The sequence below is a fragment of the Ipomoea nil genome, unplaced genomic scaffold, assembly GCF_001879475.1.
Source record: "Ipomoea nil cultivar Tokyo-kokei standard unplaced genomic scaffold, Asagao_1.1 scaffold2280, whole genome shotgun sequence".
Lineage (NCBI taxonomy): Eukaryota > Viridiplantae > Streptophyta > Magnoliopsida > Solanales > Convolvulaceae > Ipomoea > Ipomoea nil.
Window position 1 is genome coordinate 4,469,666 of NW_017618708.1, and position 18,525 is coordinate 4,488,190.

Consider the following 18,525-nt stretch of genomic DNA (forward strand, 5'->3'; position numbering starts at 1 on the left):
TAAAATGCAGTAAATGCTAAGTATGTACAACAAATAATATGATTTTAACACTGAAATGAGTTTCAATTTACATAAAATATTTAGAAATACAAATAGTTTTGGCAACTCTTTAGATATTCAATTTTAGCAGGGCTAGCATTCTAATGAAAATTTTTAAATTGTATAACTTACTGAATAAATGTAAGGTAAAAGATAAATAAATGTTATATAAATAATTAGGAATAGAATCAGATAATTATTAAAACAGTAAAAACAAATTAACAGTTTTGTAGACTCAGTTTATGCGGTGCTTGCCTGCTTGGCTCTACATAACTGCAAGAGAACTAACACAGGACCATTATTAGATTTAAACCATGACTCAAACCTGCGAAACTTGATCATCCCACACTGTACACTTCAACCTAATATTTTCACAAAATATTAACAAAGTATTACTGAGATAAATATAAATAGTTTTATGTACTTTGCATCTTCTATGGTAAAATAGATTACTTTTAACACCAGAATGTATAGATACAAAATTATAGCATCACAATGTGACAGGAGCAAAAAACATATCTCTGGATAAATATAAACAGTTTTATGTACTTTCATGCTTGACATGGAAACTATGCTACGCATTGGTGTCTGCTCTCCTTTAAGCCTGTGAGTAAATTTTTGTTACATACAGAATCATATGTTTATGTCTAAAATCCTACAAATTGTGTGCTGAAAGTGTGTTACCTACTTCTCTCTGAATTCTTGAAACTCTGAAAAATAAGAATTAACCCAAATTTGGGTAACAGCAAATCTTTATATCACCAAGTATAATTTTTTATGAATAAGAATCATAGTGTGTAATATTAAATATTAGTTGAACCAAAGGGTGTCAAAAGGAATTTTAGATCTTAGGGTGTGTTTGGTTCGCACATAGGAATCGGAATCGGAATGGGTATCAAATACTTGGTAATGGTAATGGGTTTTGGTGAAAGTATTTAACATGTTTGGTAGTAGGGTGGAATGGGAATGGTTACTAATAGTAGTGGTTAAGAATGAATAAGGGAATGAAACCCTTATTGTATTTGGGTATGGGTTTTTCAATTGATGGGGTATTCGAAACCCATAGTAGTGTTCTAAAAACCTATTAACCAAACAACAACAATCACTTTCATACCTGGTAAGTTATATACCCCGGGTCCGTGTATAGTCGGGTCGGGTCGAGCGGTTCGGGTCTTGACCTGCGGGATAGGGTCAAAGGTGACGGGTCAAACCCGAGATGGGTCAAACCCGCCACCTCGGTGGCCCTATAAGAGGGCTTCTAGCCCTCTAAGGAAAAGGGGGGAGGCCAATTCTAGGCTATCTCTCGGCCCTCTCTCTCTAAGCTCTTTCTCTCTTCCCTCTCTCTATATTTTACGCAGAAGAGCAGATGAATAAAAAGGGAATTTGAGCTATTTTCTCGTGTTCTTCCTCTTTTTCATACATATATTTTATGTATTTAGTACATACAACCGACATCCGGGAGAATTAGTACTATCAAATGGCGCCGTCCGTGGGGACCGTGGCAAAAGGCTACGTTCCTATCATCAACCAAAGAGCTACAAAAATTCTGGAAGTTGAGAGAAAATCTAGGAATCTAGGAATTCAGAAGCAAACACCAAGTTCTGGAGTTGAAGGTGGTTCGAACCCAGGCGCTCGGATTACCAGACGAGCGCCCCGACCACTCCGCCATTCTCTCTGTTCTTGCCATTTGGAAGATTCACTAGAACTCATATTTGTCCTTTAGCTTCCAGATTCCTCTCAACATGCAGCCTGAGTTGTCATCTTCATTCAGCTGCATCATCGACTTTCTTACAGGCTGTTCCGCCGTAGACAAGCGTTCGGCGAGCAATTTGTTTTTTCTTTTATTTTGTAATAGATGTATATAGGTTTTATCATCTGTAATTGCATCCAATGTAAACACCCAGTTCAGCATCTGTATCAGATGCGAACTCGGCATCATCTTCATCATAATTCGCGACTTCAGTTTCGGACCCCTCCCTGAACGCTCTCTGACTGGAATTCCGGCGTACTGATCGCCGTCGAATGAAGTGGAGGGCGTGTTGGTAGAAGGTAGTTCCGGCTTGAAGGAAATGCAGCGAATGCATGCAACCACCGTGGCCGTCACCTCCATTTCCGGCTATGCTCATCAATCTGCTTTTACCATTTCTCCATCCTTCGCCGGAAATCGGTGCAAAATGTCTAAAGCCCGAAAATTTGAAAAATAAAAGTCCAGCTTATTGAAGAAGAGGAAATGAAGCATAGTTCCTGCCCGTGCTCCGATGCCGACAACCAGGTGACGCTGATACAACCGCTCGCCGCCGTCCGCGGCCCATGCAAGAGGTTCAGCCGCGTCATCAGCCGTGCAGAGCCGGAGTCAAGCTCCTCTCTTCTCACCGCCGCGTCACTCAGCTGCCATCATCGACGAAACCTCCCTCTCCCGCCACATCAAAGAGCGTGGCACCACCACCATGCTTCATCACTGCTTCTGGAAGTATCATACACGCCGTCCACCAACGCAAGCCACCGGCAGAAAGGCGAGAAAACGACGGGTACTGCAGGAGGGTAAATTCGGCTACCTCTTCTCACTGTCCATCTCATCTCTGTCAAGATCTCCGGTCTCCATTTATTCAGTTCTTGGGTTTTTCTTCTTGTTCTTTATGAAGAAAACCCCAAGTTCAAGATGGGGTAGAGGGGGCAAGATGGTGGGCAAGATGGTGGTCTTGAATTTGCAGAAAGCTGAAGTTGCATTTTGCATGTAATCCTGTTGGTAGTTGATAACGGTGAAATGCAAAGTTCAAGATAGTGGCAGGAGAGAGAAGAAATATAAAGGAGAAAGAAAAATGCATGCAAATTATTAAATGAGTCTCCCAGCGTGCCGTGCGCATGGCGTTTTCGTCAGACGCAAGCTGTAGCCATGTACCTAGTTTTATCTGTTAATATTGATGATGGGTGGTTTTTGCAGATCGCAAGGAGTGGTGATTCGCGTAGAGTTCCCGATCAGCGTAAAAGTCCTTGATCTTAGCATAGATTTCCCGAGCACCATTAAGAAACATTGTCGAGCGCAAATCCGTTCCGGCCGTTTACAGGTCAGCAGGGGAAATATTAGTGAATCAAGGAGTAGGCTGATTGGCATCCGCGTGTCAAGGTCTTTCCCGATCGCCCCGCTCGCGTCTTTCGCCGAACCGATCGCCGTAATTTCTCCCGACCGCCGTGTCTACCCCGGAGCAGGCTGATCGAGATCCGGCGTCACGATCTCTCCCGACCGCCCCCGTTCGCGTCTATCGTCGAGCGATCCGTGCCCCGAGCGGATAGTAAGCAAATTCCAGATTGTCGCTAAGACTCCGCTCCATTCGCATCCCAACTTTAATTTTATAATGTAATTTTCAACTTATAAAATTTGTTTAGGTTGAATCTTAATTTGTACAAATTATATAGGCCAGTACTTAGAAAATTGTATTAGATTAGGTACGGGCCACAACTTTGTACTTAGAAAATTGTAACAGCTAAATTAAGTTGTAATAAGTCCGGTTAGGTTGGAATTTCCACCACCGGCACCCCAAGCCCGGTTAGGTTGGTATTACCACCACCGGCATTTAAAGCCCGGTCAGGTTGGCCCCGCCACCACCGGTACCAGCTCCAAGCCCTACCGCGTAGGTAATTTTTGGTCTCTGGATCAATCGGACGACGCTCCGGCATACGACCGCAATGTCGTTAAGCTTTTTTTCCGGTTAAAGCCGGTGAGGGCAATAGCCCGATAACGAGACCCGACCGCGCGGCTCCTCGCCCAACACGCCACTCCCTCGGTCCTCACCGATAGGGGCGTTTAACCAAGCTCTAGCGGGGCCCCAAAGCTCGGGAATATCCCGATCGCGCGGCCCGACAAGAGTTGAAGACGAGCGCCTTGCCCAGCACTCCTCTCCCTCGGTTCCGACCGATAACGGTGTAAAACGGCTCTAATAGCTAGCTGCTAAACCGGCTCTAATAGCCGTCAGTCCTCTCCCTCGGTCTCCACCAATAGGGGTGTGCCCTCGGGCTCTAATAGCCTCAATTCTACGGCTCTAATAGCCGACTGACCCTTGACCGGGCGAGGCAATCGACCGGTCATATCGCCGATCGGGGAGGTCGACGCCACGGCATATTCCCCGATCCGCTCGCTCCTCTCCGGTACTGCACTCACTCGCGCCCTGAGCGCACACAGTGGGGGCTAAATAGGAAGGGAGTGCCACAGGTCCCATGCTCGGGAACACCCCAAGCAGCGGGCCCTCGTGAAGTGTTTAGGCCCACACTCGGGAATCCCCCGATCGAGGCGGCCAAACAGTGCTTGAAGAAATATTCGAAGGCCCAAAGGCCGAGAATCACAGTTCAGGCCGGCATCCGGGAACCCCCGATCGTGACGACCAAACAACAATTGAAGCAAGCCCAAGTCGAAGAAAAGTTCCAAGGCATGCAAGTCGGGAACTACAGTTTGGGCCCAAGGTCGGGAATATCCCGTCCTAAACGGCCCACCTAAAGGTCGGAGACCACGCCCTGAGTTCGCCCGACCGTTAATTCCACTGCCACACGCCCTTATATTTAAGTGCATCCGACAGTGGGGGGCTGGACAGGGTGGGCGGCGGTCATTTGCGGAGCGGCCGGGTCAAATCGTCTGCTCGGATAACATACTAGTATGTGGGTCGCCTGAGGCCGTATGCCCAGTCGGCTTGCTGGTATGTGGGTCGCCTGAGGCCATGCGCCCGGTCGGCCTAGAGCGGCCGGTTCAACCCGTCTGCCCAGGTAAGGCGATGCTGGCGTGGGGGTCGCCTGGAGGCTATTAGCCCGGTCGTCCAACGCGCTTTTCCACCTCGAGCAGGTCGGCATTGCCACTTCCAATGAGAAGGGAAAGTGAGCCACGAGCCTTGTTAGACCGAGTAGATTGGTACAGCCGCCTCCGGTGTTTCTAAAGACCAGTTAGGTTGGCCTCGCCACCACTAGCACTCTGTGACCGGTTAGGTCGGCATTGCCACCACCGGGGCTATGAGTCCGGTTATACCGGTTGATACCGCCTCTTAGCAATGCCGCGTTTTAGCGATGTTGTTTCCGCTTCTAGGCGATGCCGCGCGATTTATCCCGCTTCTTAGCGATGCCGCTTTTCAGCGATGTGTTTACCGCCGTTTGGCGATGTCGCTTTTAGCGATATGTTTACCTTCTTTGTGCGGTGTTTTACCGCTTTTTTAGCGATATCGTTTCCCGATCGGCAACCCGTCGTATCCACTCCCTTGTGCTGACGATTCTTGCACCTGCGGGAGTGGGGGCTGCGCTGGCCCGAGTAGCGCGTTCGTCGGTCAGAACGGTCGAAACACGTTCTTTTCGCCCGATCGCTTTTTAGTTGCGCCCGAGTAAGTTCAATCTCTCGGTCGTAAGTAAGTCTGACCCCGTAGTTGGTTAGATGGATCTCTAGATCCCAGTCGTGCCCGGCAATCCGGTCGATGACCCGGTTGGGCTCGACCTGTCGCAAGTTGCGTTGCAAGTCCGACCACTGGGTCGGGCGCTCCCTTTCAGTCCACTAGACTGTGTTTAGCGTTGTACTCTTTTTCCTTGGCTAAAGTTTTTCCCACTGGGTTTTTTGATTAGCCTAAGGTTTTTTAACGAGGCAACCGGCATATGTCACGGACCGTGTAACCCGTTTTTCCAGCCCGAACCCTTCCTCGCTAACTCGTCGTCAGAGCACGGGCTGTGGGGGCTTTATGGTAAGTTATATACCCCGGGTCCGTGTATAGTCGGGTCGGGTCGAGCGGTTCGGGTCTTGACCTGCGGGATGGGGTCAAAGGTGACGGGTCAAACCCGAGATGGGTCAAACCCGCCACCTCGGTGGCCCTATAAGAGGGCTTCTAGCCCTCTAAGGAAAAGGGGGGAGGCCAATTCTAGGCTATCTCTCGGCCCTCTCTCTCTAAGCTCTTTCTCTCTTCCCTCTCTCTATATTTTACGCAGAAGAGCAGATGAATAAAAAGGGAATTTGAGCTATTTTCTCGTGTTCTTCCTCTTTTTCATACATATATTTTATGTATTTAGTACATACAACCGACATCCGGGAGAATTAGTACTATCAATACCCATTCCTATGGGCAAAACCCACCAACCAAACACACCCTTACTGTTCAGGACAACCTTGACTGTGCCTTGTTTAATGGTTATAAATTACATAAATTAGCCTTAAGCTGTAAAAAATTTACTCACATTAACAAACACGATTACGTCTTTATCATGAAAGATACACTTTTGGCACTTGATGTTTGTTGCTCCTCTTCTTTCAGGAACTTCATATGAACATACCAGCCTAACTTTGATAGCAGAAGGGGTGTTCATAGGAGCGCGAACCAGAATGTATAACAGAACCATTGATCTGTGAAATTATTTGCTGAATTGCTCTCTGAATGTGTAGTGACCCATGAAGAAGTGCAGAGACATATATATATATAGAAGACAAAAAATGATTTAGGCTGCAAATCATCATCATCATGATTCTCAAACGCTAAACCCTTCAATTTGTATTTGTAATTAATGCTCATCGGAACTACCATGTATGATTTATATCTGTGTTGCCTTTTAATTATATACAACATAAATAAGAACGATATTTAGGTTACCAAAATCGGCTACACACTTTTCAAAAGGTTCCCAACAGATCTGGCTATCTAATTGTTTATGTAGAACAGTGTATGTAGAACTCTAATTCTACCCAAGCACTAAACGACCACGTATTGTTTAGGCGGGATTTTTGGCTCCAACACGATTCCCTAGGGGTGTGGCTATTTTATATAGTAAGATTAAAATACATCATGTTCAAATTAATTAGTAGATATAAATAAACTGTCTAATGAGTTAAACAATAAATAATTTAAATGAGTTTAAATATAACGTATTCACCTTTCAAAAAATATAACATATCCATATTGGTGTTTAATTATGTTTATGATCTAATGCAACCATTAACACAAGATAAGATAAAATGAGAAAGGTATCGATTTATACAAAGTGAATTTACCCGCTATATTTTTATTTTTATTTTTATTTGAAAAATTTATAATTAAAAACTTAAATGTCCTTGTATTTTACAAAATTTAAACGATTTTTTTGATGAAGGATAAAAAATAGTCATGTCACAATAATACTAAGACAAAAAGGAAATGTTTGGAAAAAATAACTAAAAGTGAATTGATACTTGTAATCTATGATAAAAAAAAAAAAAGAGTAAATACCCAAAATGGTCCCTCGATTATAGCTAAATTCACAAATTGGTCCTCAACTTTCAATTTCAACCAATTAAGTCCTTAACTTTGCAATTTTGACACGATTTGGTCCTCCATCTATTTGACCGTTTGTTGACCGCGATCTTTGAGGATATATATGTAGTTTCACGTGCAAAGCTCAAGAGAACGCTCTTGGATGTGACATCGTTGTTTCGAAGGGGGAAATGCTTCTCCGCTTGCTGCTTGGGGATCACGAGTCGGTTCAGCTTAGAGAACGCTCTTGAAGGTGACAGCGCCGTTTCGGAGGGGGAAAGTGCTTCTCCGCTTGCTGCTTGGGGATCCCGAGCCGGTTCAGCTTGCCTACATCGTTTGGAGTCACGACTTTCTCGAAGAGCCACTCCAGGGACTTCGGCGATCTATCTATCAAAAGCTATAATCTCTCTCCGGCATGGGGTGCAGCGCCGGCAGTGGATTCAAATGTAACAGTGCGGTCTAGAAATGCAACCGAAACCTTAAAAAACTGACGATGGACCATGAAATTACATATATATCCTAAAAAAACACAGTCAACAAATGGTCAAATAGACAAAGGACTAAATTGTGTTAAAATTGCAAAGTTAAGGACTTAATTGGTTGAAATTAAAAGTCGAGGACCAATTTGTGAATTTAACTATAGTCGAGGGACCATTTTGAGTATTTACTCTAAAAAAAAAATGAAATTCAGTCTAAATGATTAGATGTAAAGATTTTCTGAAACATTAAAAGTGAAAAATCATTATTTTGTTTTTGGATTAAGGATGGTTTGAAAACTTAAAAAATATTATTCCAAAAATGATTTTTTGAAAATGACTCATTTTTCGTAAAATGATTTTTTGAAAATGACTCATTTTTCAGGAAATTATTTTCAGAAAATGACTCATTTTCAGAAAATATTTTAATTTTCTAGTGTTTGTTGAATGTTATTTTTTTTTTTTTTCTGTTTGGCAAAAAGTTAAGAAATTGATCGATTTTTTCATGTTTGGTTTATTTTCCTAAAAATTAATATATTATTTGTTAAATAATAATAATAATAATAATAATAATAATAATAATAATAATAATAATAATAATAATAATAATAATAATAATAATAAGTGTTGGTGAGAGTGGTGTTGGTAGTGTTCCGATTAAAAATTTAAGACGACATTTTTGTCAAATTGAATATTTTTTCATTGACCAAAATGAATATTTTTCTCTTTTAATTTTATTTTCATTGAAAACACCGAAACACGAAAATATATGTAAAATGACTTAATCAAATCATCATTACACTAATGTTGTACATCGACATTAAGGCTTTTTAATGAGGGTTGTGAACTTATCAGTATATCGCACACGTTATGTGGAGAAGAAAAGGGTGTCTTGAATTGCTTTTAAGAAAAATGAGAGATTTTCTTTTTTAAAAAGTCTGCAATCGATATTTAAAGGTGTATGTTTTAGATAAAAATTCACCATACAATCTTAATCGATAAATGATCACAAAAAGATAAATTTACTTAAGTTGTCAATAACTAACTAGTTCAATCCGCGCGAAAAGTCTAATAAATAAATATCATAAGAAGTCAATTTTAAAACTTTGTCCTTCCCCTATCTTGTTTTGTACTTGTGAAGTCGTCTTTTATATTTTAAAATAATCTCTTTACATTTAATTCTTGCCTTGATGTTTCCATCATTCATCACATTATACTTCATTCAAATTTCTCCAATTTTTCAGGACATAATTTTTCTCCACTTTTCCTCCTTTATTTTGAACACCCTTTGTTAATTGATGTGATTATTAATGCTTCTTCTAGACTTGACATTATATTCTTTTCCGACCTTTGAACATAGTTCCGCATTGCCATATCTATTCCAATTCTTAAAGTAATTGGACTAGTTGTGTAGGATGACCTAGATTTGTGTTTATAGGCTAATATTTTATTGTGAACTATGGTAAATAACTGTTAACTGTTAGCTGTTAGCTGATTGAGTTAGTCGGTTTGACTAGTCGATAACATTAGCTGATTGTAGAAAAATGTTTGATAAATTAGCTGTTAGCTGATAGCTGATTACATACAAAATGACTTTCTCAAAAAGTTGATCGAAAAAACTGCTTTGAACAGTTTTTTGAATTTTAACATTTTGGAGCAATAAGTTGTTACAAAAAATTAATTAATCAAACACTTATATTTTGACTAATAAATTAAATAAGACAAAATTGACTAATAAGTTAACTATGTTACCAAACATGCCACCAGGACTATGTGGTCTAATGGTACCCGGGTTGGACTTCCATTTGGAAGATTATGAGTTTGGGCCTCAGTGGAGGCGTTATTGGTTCTTTGTGTTTCAGTAGGTTGAGAAAGTATATGAACAGATACTACAATGTAATAGAACCAGTAACTTTCAAAAAAAAAAAAAATGTTACCAAACATGCCAATGTATTCTATCAGATCCAATGTAACAGGTGAGCTGCAACATATCAACTATTCTTGTCTTTTAGGTGCCCAAAAAGTAATTTGATCATATTTCAAACAGTAACATATATATTATCCTTTGAAGGAAAAATCAGAGTTTTTTGCACTTTTAGTCCCACGACTATAGTGACACCGGCAGAATTGATCTACGACTTTTGAACCTTGCAATTTTAGTCCACGACTATTGATTTTTTTGCAAAAATGGTCCTTCCGGCCACTTTTCCGTCAAAATTTCACCGGAAAAAAAAATATTCTTCATTTTTAGCCGGGTTAAAATTGACATTTTACTTATCTCAACAAATTAAAAGAAAAAAATTGATATTTGACTACATACAATATTACTGGGCTACATACTACTGTCCCAGACGGCGGAGTTCCTGGAGCAGGCAGGGCTGTCAGTAAGCGGCTGAGCGGCCGTGGCGTTCCCCGGGCTAGTTGGGTTATCCGGCAACAGCTTTGGACTGGTACATGTACTCCGCCGCCGCATTTAACCCAGCTAAAAATAGAGAATTTTTTTTTCCGGTGAAATTTTGACGGAAAAGTGGCCGGAAGGACCATTTTTGCAAAAAGATCAATAGTCGTGGACTAAAATTACAAGGTTCAAAAGTCGTGGATCAATTCTGCCAGTGCCACTATAGTCGTGGGACTAAAAGTGCAAAAAACTCGGAAAAATCATCACCTAAAGACTTTGTCCTACTCTGAAATTTCAGAATATATCAAAAGCTTAGCTTACCAACCAAATACCATACACATACTTACTCTTTATAAACAAATGAAACACTAACAACTACCTAACTCTTTATTGTTTTTTCTCTTAAAATATACATCAATAAGTCAATGTCATTCCTAATTATATACTTAAGTGACTATTGTATTCCCACGGTACATGTCATTGACTCAACCACACTTATACTTTAAAATTAATTTAACCATTTTTATATATTTTAGATATAAAAGTTGAAATTAATCCTATAATCTTTATATATAATAAAACAGAATCTAGTCACAAAATTTTTCCTTCAAAGTGTGAATGCATTTTGATAGAAACAAGATTAGCAAGTATGAATGCATTAATTGTGTGGGTAGATGTATTTATACATATTTTTTTTGAAGTTATTATGTGTATTTATATTTTATAAATTATATTTTATTATTATAGCTCTATCTCTATCTCTATATATATTAAAGCATAATGAAGTATGGAAAAAAAAATTATTGTGTTCAAATTTATTGGTAAAGTTTTATATTTAATATAATTTGTGTATATATTCATTTAAACCGCAATTATAGTTAATTTGACTCCACATATATAAAGAGGAGAAATTAGATATAAAATAAATATGATTGCAAAAAAGATATAAAATAAATATAGTTCTTACATAAAAAATCTTTTTCAAATGAATATGTTTTTTGTGGAGATTTTCGGCAAATATCGCCTGTTATTTTATTTACAAGTTTTATTTAAATACGTTAGTTATATAACTAAAGTAGTTATTTCAAATTCAAATTCCTTTATAAAAAAATTCAAATTCAAATAATAATACAAGTAACAATAAGCTTTAAAATCAACATAATAATAGCATAATTAAACTTTTAAAAATATTAAATATTACATTGTATAGTTATACTTAATTTTTAATCAAACTAATTCTGAGCTCAAGAACTCAAGTACGTTTTTATGTTTCCACAACCATTACTTTGTTTACTAATTCAGAGGATGTCAAAAATTTAATTAGTAAATTTGTTAAATTAATAATAGTTTGTGCATCGCACAGGACAATTATTAGTATAATTTATTTAGGGATCTTAGCTTGAGTAAAATTTACCACTCATTAAAACTAGTAGAGAAATAAATAATGACCTGAAGAGATGATAAAAAACCTAACATCATGATCAACATTTCCTTGAACTAATGATATAATGACAATGTAATTATAGGTTTCTAATCGGTATTTGTGCCTCAATATTCTAAAATAATATGTTTAAGGATTTAATTGCATTCATTAAAAGTTTAAGAGCCTAATATAACCCTTCTCTCGAGAATAAATAAACAAGTGGTTGTTTTTCTGAAATTTTAAAAACTTTATATATACACACACAACACAACACATTACACTAGTCTAATTTAAAATTGAACATAGAAAAACAACTAATATTCTCAATATAAATTATTTATTCATTATACCGTCTTATGTAATTTCTATTTTTAGGATTTAGGTCACTCAATTGAGAAGGGAAACTTTTAAATTGAAAAAAGGTCAAATATGCCAATATATTGCACTCTGCACATGAATTTGGTTTATTAAGAGAGTTAATTGTGTTGTAAATATAACCACTTTCTCTGATATATATATTTTATATACGGTTATCTCGTTTTGAAGATATAGATATATAGACACGATATTATCTCGTTTTGGAGATATAGATATATAGACACGATTAGTGATTAATGAGAATAGTTCGATATTGTTTGAGAGGTAAAACACAACAAATTGTAATTTTTATAAATTAAACAATTTAATTACATCTTCATGTCAGTAACTTATTTGGCTATTTTTCTTTTCAAATTTGGATAACATAAATGAGTGGGGGTTGAGAAATTGATTAAACTAAACTAATATTCCAAATTACAAAATTTAAAGGTTTGACTGTAATTATTATTATTTTTTTAGTATTAGCGTGACCACAAGGTCTTTGGTTGTGTAATTATAATTGTAGCAAGATTTGAAATTTTCTTTTACCAATAATAGACGTAGAAAACATAAATTTTGAAGTGCTGATGGGACAATGCAAAATATGCCAAATTACAGCACTTGACAAATTAAATCATTTGACACATAATTTTGTTTAGGTACACCTAAAATAACTAATTTCAACTAACACTCAACCCCACAATTTAACTTATTCAGAACAATTCACAAAACAAGACAAAAGAAGCTTCATACACATTATATCTTATTTATTTAATTTTGTTTTTCCTTCTCCCCCAAGTAAAAATCAGAAATTTAACAGTGCAGTGAACCTTTATACATGTTTATGAGTAATACTCTATTTTTGACCCCACTTATAGAAAATTTACTCTTTCCTAATTCAAATAGGAATTCTCTGCAAAAATAATAATAATAGAAAAAGCAGTTCATAAAAATGGGAACTCTAAGAACAGAATCAACAAATCCATCTCAGAAGAAACTCAGAGCTTCAAATGCCAAAGGAACACAAACAACTCCAATCATAAACTGTATTTAGGCTACAAAACATAGTAACATGGATGTGCCAATATCTTTAAGATGTGAATAAAAACAGTTTGATTATTAACATACACATTATTTTTACTGTACAACAGAAAGTTCATACATCTATCATTTCAGTACATAGAGAAACACTCATAAACAAGAATTAGGTGCAAAATCACTACACAAGTAGATAACCTTCCCACTTCTGGCGTCTATACAGATACATTACCTTTTTTTTTTTTTTTTTTTTTTTTTTTTTTTTTTTTTTTTGCAGAACAGAGCAAGGATGAGAACCTTACATATATTTAAAAGATTTCAGAGGAACCAACTCACTGATCCCCATTGATTCCAAAGATTCGGACTTTGTGCATATTGGGGAACTTCGCAATCACTAAAACTAGTACCGCAAGTGTATTGAAGAAAAGCATTGGATGTTCGTAATCAGTTGTATGTGAGGCTATCAAGTACCTGCATATGGAACAAGCGCCACTGATGAGCCATAATATCATTTTACTAGTTAACTACCCGGATCTTGCATCAAGACAGAAATGAAATGTGGGATGCCCAAAGAATAGAAAGCAAAAATTATCACAATTTTTTTTTTTTGAAGGGAGAAGAAAGAGAAGGGGGTGGGGGTAAGTGTCAAATAAACACAAAAAATAATAGAATGATGTGACTGAAAGTGATGTGTGTGCCCAAGAACGAGCAGAGAGAACTTACAAAACCACAGGCACAACTGTTAGGAATTTTCTATTGCGAGTGAGTTGCTTGCCATGGTCTATTTGCTCCCACCAAGTCAACCGATTGTACATTCCCTGGTCATCAGCAAATGGGGTTCCTTTCTTCCAATGAAAGAAATGATAAGTGATCTAAACAGGGAAGCAAATTATTTTAGATTAATTGAAGCCCTCATATAAATTAAGCATATAATGAAATTGCACCCAACTGATAAGCCCATTCTGCCTACAAGTACAACAACATGATTTGAACCAGTCTAACATAATTCTCTAACAATTTAAGTTGCATGTTATACACTTATTTGAACAAGAAAAAAGAATAAAAGTTACATGTTATACAATTAAAACATGTGTAATTAAGAATAGAAGAAACACTAATTGGGGCATGTTAATAGATATCTTAACTTGGCAAGTGCAAATAGGCAAAACAACGAAGAGTTCAGAAGCAGTTTCTATTGAAGGCATCAATTAACAAATAGTATGAATTCGAACTTTAACTAAGAGATATGCTAGAAACAGACAGAACATATCACAAGAATACCGGCAATAATAAAATGTAATATATCAATTCAAATACAGATGCAATGAAAAGTTAACATAGCAGATAGGCTATTCACACAAGCATAACATTTTATATATATTACTGCAAAAGATACAAAACTGAGCAATAACCACAACCTCATGTCTTAACCCATCTTCTACATTGCTTACTAAGCCATTAATCATCCCAGAAATGTAAAAGCAAAATCCTTTTGATTCAAAACAACATCCATCCAATTGGGGAAAGGGAACCCACACGGAGAGAGAGAGAGAAAAAAAAATTGAGCATTCTTCCTCCCCCTGGTTTTGGTGGAAGGCGGAGCTGCAGAACCCTAATAATAGCACGATTTCAAAAAGAAAATTCGAAACCACAGCACTACAAATCAAAACTAATCAAGGAAATTCAAAGGCATAATCAAATCGAGCCCAACCGGAAGATGAAAATTATAGGGAGAGATAATAAAATAATGGAAAAATTGGAGCGTACGGCGAAGTGGGAGAGATTGACTATGGTCCAAGCCGTGCCGGGGGTGCAGCCGAAGACGGAGAGAACGACGAGCCAGGAGAAGAAGAGGATGAGTATGTAGGTGGTCCACACACCGGGGTACGTAAACCACTCGGTGTTCCGGTTCATATCCGCCGGCGGCACCGCCTTCACGTACAAATTCGCCATCGTTTTTCTCGCACCTCAATCAATCGATGGATCATATACTGTCAAATTTAATTCAATAGGGTTTTCTAAAAGAACAGGAAGAGCAAAATATGTAAAACTTCTTAAATTAGCTGCTCCAGATATTTCCAGCAAAAATATAAATTAAAACAATTTTTCCTTTTACAGGTAAATCATTAATGGGTGGTGAGTTTGACGATTTTTGGGCGATTCTAATTATTTTAGAGTGAATTTCTCAAAAAAAAAAAATTTAATATTTTATATTGAAGCTTAATTATTTATAAATTTTAAATCTTTAAATATTGTTAAATAAATAATCTATATCTATCTACTATCTACTATATATATATATATATATATATATATATATATATATATATATATATATATATATATATATATACTAATAAGAGTCCAAGAGAGTTAGGCCTATATTGGGTAGAAAAAATGGCGGTCAATTTTTTTAATCAAATGAATGGTTCAGATTGATCAGATTTTAATTTTTCCTTGAGATTTCCTAATTTATCCTTAATGAATATGATTATCCGTTAACTTTTCCGTTAAATATTATTTTTTTCGTTAGTTCACCGTTAACTTACTCATTGATTTTAATAAGAAAGGTCTTAGGTTCGAACTCCATCCCAATCAAAGTTGGCATAATTAGTACTCTATTTTACTCTTATTAGTATAGTAAAATAATAATTTAGTAGCTATAACAAAAAATAATACATATGCATTTCTTTAATTTAGAATTATGTGTCTACAATGTCTTTATTCAAAAAAGTTATTCATTATCAATAAATTAAATAAGAGAAATAATTTCATTAGTTATATTGTCTTTATTTTTCTCCAATATAAAGATTCTTTACATTCAAAATTTAAATTAATCAATTGATTATATTCGCTACATTGTCTCTACAATGTCTTTATTTAAAAAAAAATTATTCATTATCAATAAATTAATTAAGAGAAATAATTTCATTAGTTATATTGTCTTTATTTTTCTCCAATGTAAAAATTCTTTACATTCAAATTCATCAATTGATTATATTCACTACATTGTCTATTATCTTTTTTTGTGCACTATTTTTTAATTAAATATCAAAGTTATAATACAAAATAATGATATATATTTATTTACCAAGTATTTTATTACTACCATGAAAAAAATTAAAAATTTTAAATTAATAAAGTCAATCATATTAACTACTTGAGGGATTTGTTGACAAAGAGAGTATTCAAATCAAACAACAAATTGAAGTGAGAAACTACCTCGCAATGTCCTTGTTTGACAACAGCAGTTAGCGGATTATATTAGAGGATTTGACCAGCGAATTATATCAACGGTTGGTAAAAAGATATTTTTAAAAAATTAGCTGTTTAAATTAACATTTAAAATTAGCTAAAGGTATAATAATAATAATAATAATAATAATAATAATAATAATAATAATAATTGATAAGTTATATACCCCGAGTCCGTGTACAGTCAGGTCGGGATCTCGCGGTTCGAGTTTTGGCATACAGGTCGGGGTCAAAGGTGACGGGTCAAACCCTAGATGGGTCAAACCCGCCACCTTAGGCCTATAAAAGGGCCTTTAAGCCCTTTTGGCGGGGGGGGGGGGGGGGGGGGGGGGATGTTTGGCCATCTTTGGACTCCTTCTCTCTACACTATTTCTCTCTTCCTTCTCTCTTCATATACAAAACAAAGGGAGAACAACATGGAATAAAAGAGGGATTTGAGCTATTTTCTTGTGTTCTTGCTTCTTTTTCTTCTATATTCTTCTACATATATATACATTTAGTACATACAACCGACATCCAGGTGAATTAGTACTATCAATAATAATAATAATAATTTTTTTAATAATAATTTTTTAAAAAATATAGATGTGTTTTGAGGAAATCATTCTAAAAAATGCTAAGTGAAAATATTGTAAATTGCAATGTTTGTATTTTCAGTGGTTTGGAACAAATTGTTGCTTCAAACTGTTGAATAACCAAAACACTTTCTTTAGTATTTTGATCTTTGAGTTACATCATATTTGTCAATCGTCCAATATCTTTGGGTTACATTATAATTAATATTTTTTAATTTTTACTACATCTAAATTCCTTAAATTAGGAATTTCTTTATCCATAATAATTTATTCAACAATAATGGTTGAACTAAATGAATACTGAGCAAGACTGGTACCGTTGAATCATTCGTTGATCTTGTATATATGTATATTCATTAAATATATTAGAACCCTTTGCAACAAAAAATACTTGATTACTATTTAAAAATTTTTTAGTAACAATTATAATGAATCTCCTATATTACATTGTATTCATATACCATGAATTACATATTTAAATAAACAAATTAGACATTAAATTACTTATGTTGAACTTCTCATATATAATCTTGCATTAATATACTTTCAAATATTTGTTTAATTATAAACATTGAGTAGAAAAAATGATCGTCAAATTATTAAATCAAATGAATAGCTCAGATGGTTCAGATTTTAATTTTTCCTTGAGAGTTCCTAATTTATCCTTAATTATATGATTATTATCCGATCCGTGAACTTTTCCTTTAAGTACCGTTAATTCACCGTTAGTCTAATTCTAATATGGAATAAGGGTCAAATATGTCATCCAACTGCACACCAACATGCAATTAGGCCACCCAACTCAAAAAAGCTACAATTAGGTCCCTGAACCACACAAATTCATGCAATTTCACCAAAAATGACTTGTTTACCTGTTGATACGCGTGTCGGTTACCAAATTATAAAATAATTTTTTAACTTTTATTTTAATAATTTTAAATAAAAATTTATTTTAAAATTTAAAAAAAAATACAAACAAACAGCCGGAGACGGAGGGATCTCCGGTCAGCCATGGAAAACTATTCGTCTCAATGGTTGGCTTGAGACGAAGGGCTCCCTTTGTCTCCGCCCAGCCAGGAGTCTCCGGTAGTTTTTTTTTTTTTTTAAATAATTTATTATTTAAAATTATTAAAATAAAAGTTTAAAAATTATTTTTAATTCTGTAACCGACACAACAGGTAAACAAGTTATTTTTGGTGAAATTGCATGAATTTGTGTAGTTCAAGGACCTAATTGTAGCATTTTTGAGTTTGGTGGCCTAATTGCATTTTGGTGTGTAGTTAGATGGCCTATTTGACCCTTATTCCTTCTAATATTAAAGTCTAATATAGAATTATAACTACAACATTAATCTAATTATAATATTAAAGTCTTAATAGAACTTTAACCACAAATCCTACTGCCGGAATCTCCTCAAACAATATTAGTATATACTGTATTTAATATTTTATGCTTTAATTTTTATTTGCTCTCCCTTATGTTCCGTATTTGGTTTCAACCATATCCATACAATTATTTTATTGATAATTATAATCAATCTTGACTATATTATCTTGCATTTGTAAACTTAGAATTACCAATTTAAATACACAAATTCAACATTCAATTATCTATGCATGAACAATTCCAATATAATCTTGCCTTGATATACTTTAAAATACTTATTTAAGAAAAACATTGGGCATTATCCCAATCGTGTAATGCGCATAAAAAACTAGTATATACT

The 18,525-nt window shown here is 35.8% G+C and overlaps 2 protein-coding genes across 3 annotated transcripts; one reads left to right on the plus strand and one right to left on the minus strand.

The window, feature by feature from the left end:
* The first annotated feature begins 1,251 nt into the window (after window positions 1-1,251).
* On the plus strand, window positions 1,252-3,436 carry LOC109150717. Its single transcript, XM_019298701.1, has 2 exons — window positions 1,252-2,580; window positions 2,981-3,436. The coding sequence occupies exons 1-2, from the start codon at window positions 2,270-2,272 to the stop codon at window positions 3,249-3,251; spliced, it is 582 nt and encodes a 193-aa protein (XP_019154246.1). The 5' UTR covers window positions 1,252-2,269; the 3' UTR covers window positions 3,252-3,436.
* A 9,518-nt stretch (window positions 3,437-12,954) lies between these two features.
* On the minus strand, window positions 12,955-15,071 carry LOC109150680 (ORM1-like protein 2). 2 transcript variants are annotated; one of them, XM_019298653.1, is made up of 4 exons: window positions 14,737-15,071; window positions 13,693-13,841; window positions 13,243-13,440; window positions 12,955-13,209 (listed from the first exon to the last, which is right to left on the minus strand). In XM_019298653.1, the coding sequence occupies exons 1-3, from the start codon at window positions 14,920-14,922 to the stop codon at window positions 13,302-13,304; spliced, it is 474 nt and encodes a 157-aa protein (XP_019154198.1). In that variant the 5' UTR covers window positions 14,923-15,071; the 3' UTR covers window positions 12,955-13,209; window positions 13,243-13,301. The 2 variants fall into 2 exon arrangements, with proteins under 2 accessions (XP_019154198.1, XP_019154197.1); XM_019298652.1 differs by having other exon boundaries at window positions 12,955-13,202; window positions 13,236-13,440.
* Window positions 15,072-18,525: the final 3,454 nt, after the last annotated feature.

Coding starts and splice junctions, on each gene's coding strand:
- LOC109150717 (XM_019298701.1), top strand. CDS start 2,270: ATGAAGCATAGTTCCTGCCCGTGCTCCGATGCCGACAACCAGGTGACG. Junction 2,581..2,980: donor ACGACGGGTACTGCAGGAGG/GTAAATTCGGCT, acceptor TGGTTTTTGCAG/ATCGCAAGGAGTGGTGATTC.
- LOC109150680 (XM_019298653.1), bottom strand. CDS start 14,922: ATGGCGAATTTGTACGTGAAGGCGGTGCCGCCGGCGGATATGAACCGG. Junction 13,842..14,736: donor TCAATCTCTCCCACTTCGCC/GTACGCTCCAAT, acceptor TTCCCTGTTTAG/ATCACTTATCATTTCTTTCA. Junction 13,441..13,692: donor ACAGTTGTGCCTGTGGTTTT/GTAAGTTCTCTC, acceptor TTCCATATGCAG/GTACTTGATAGCCTCACATA.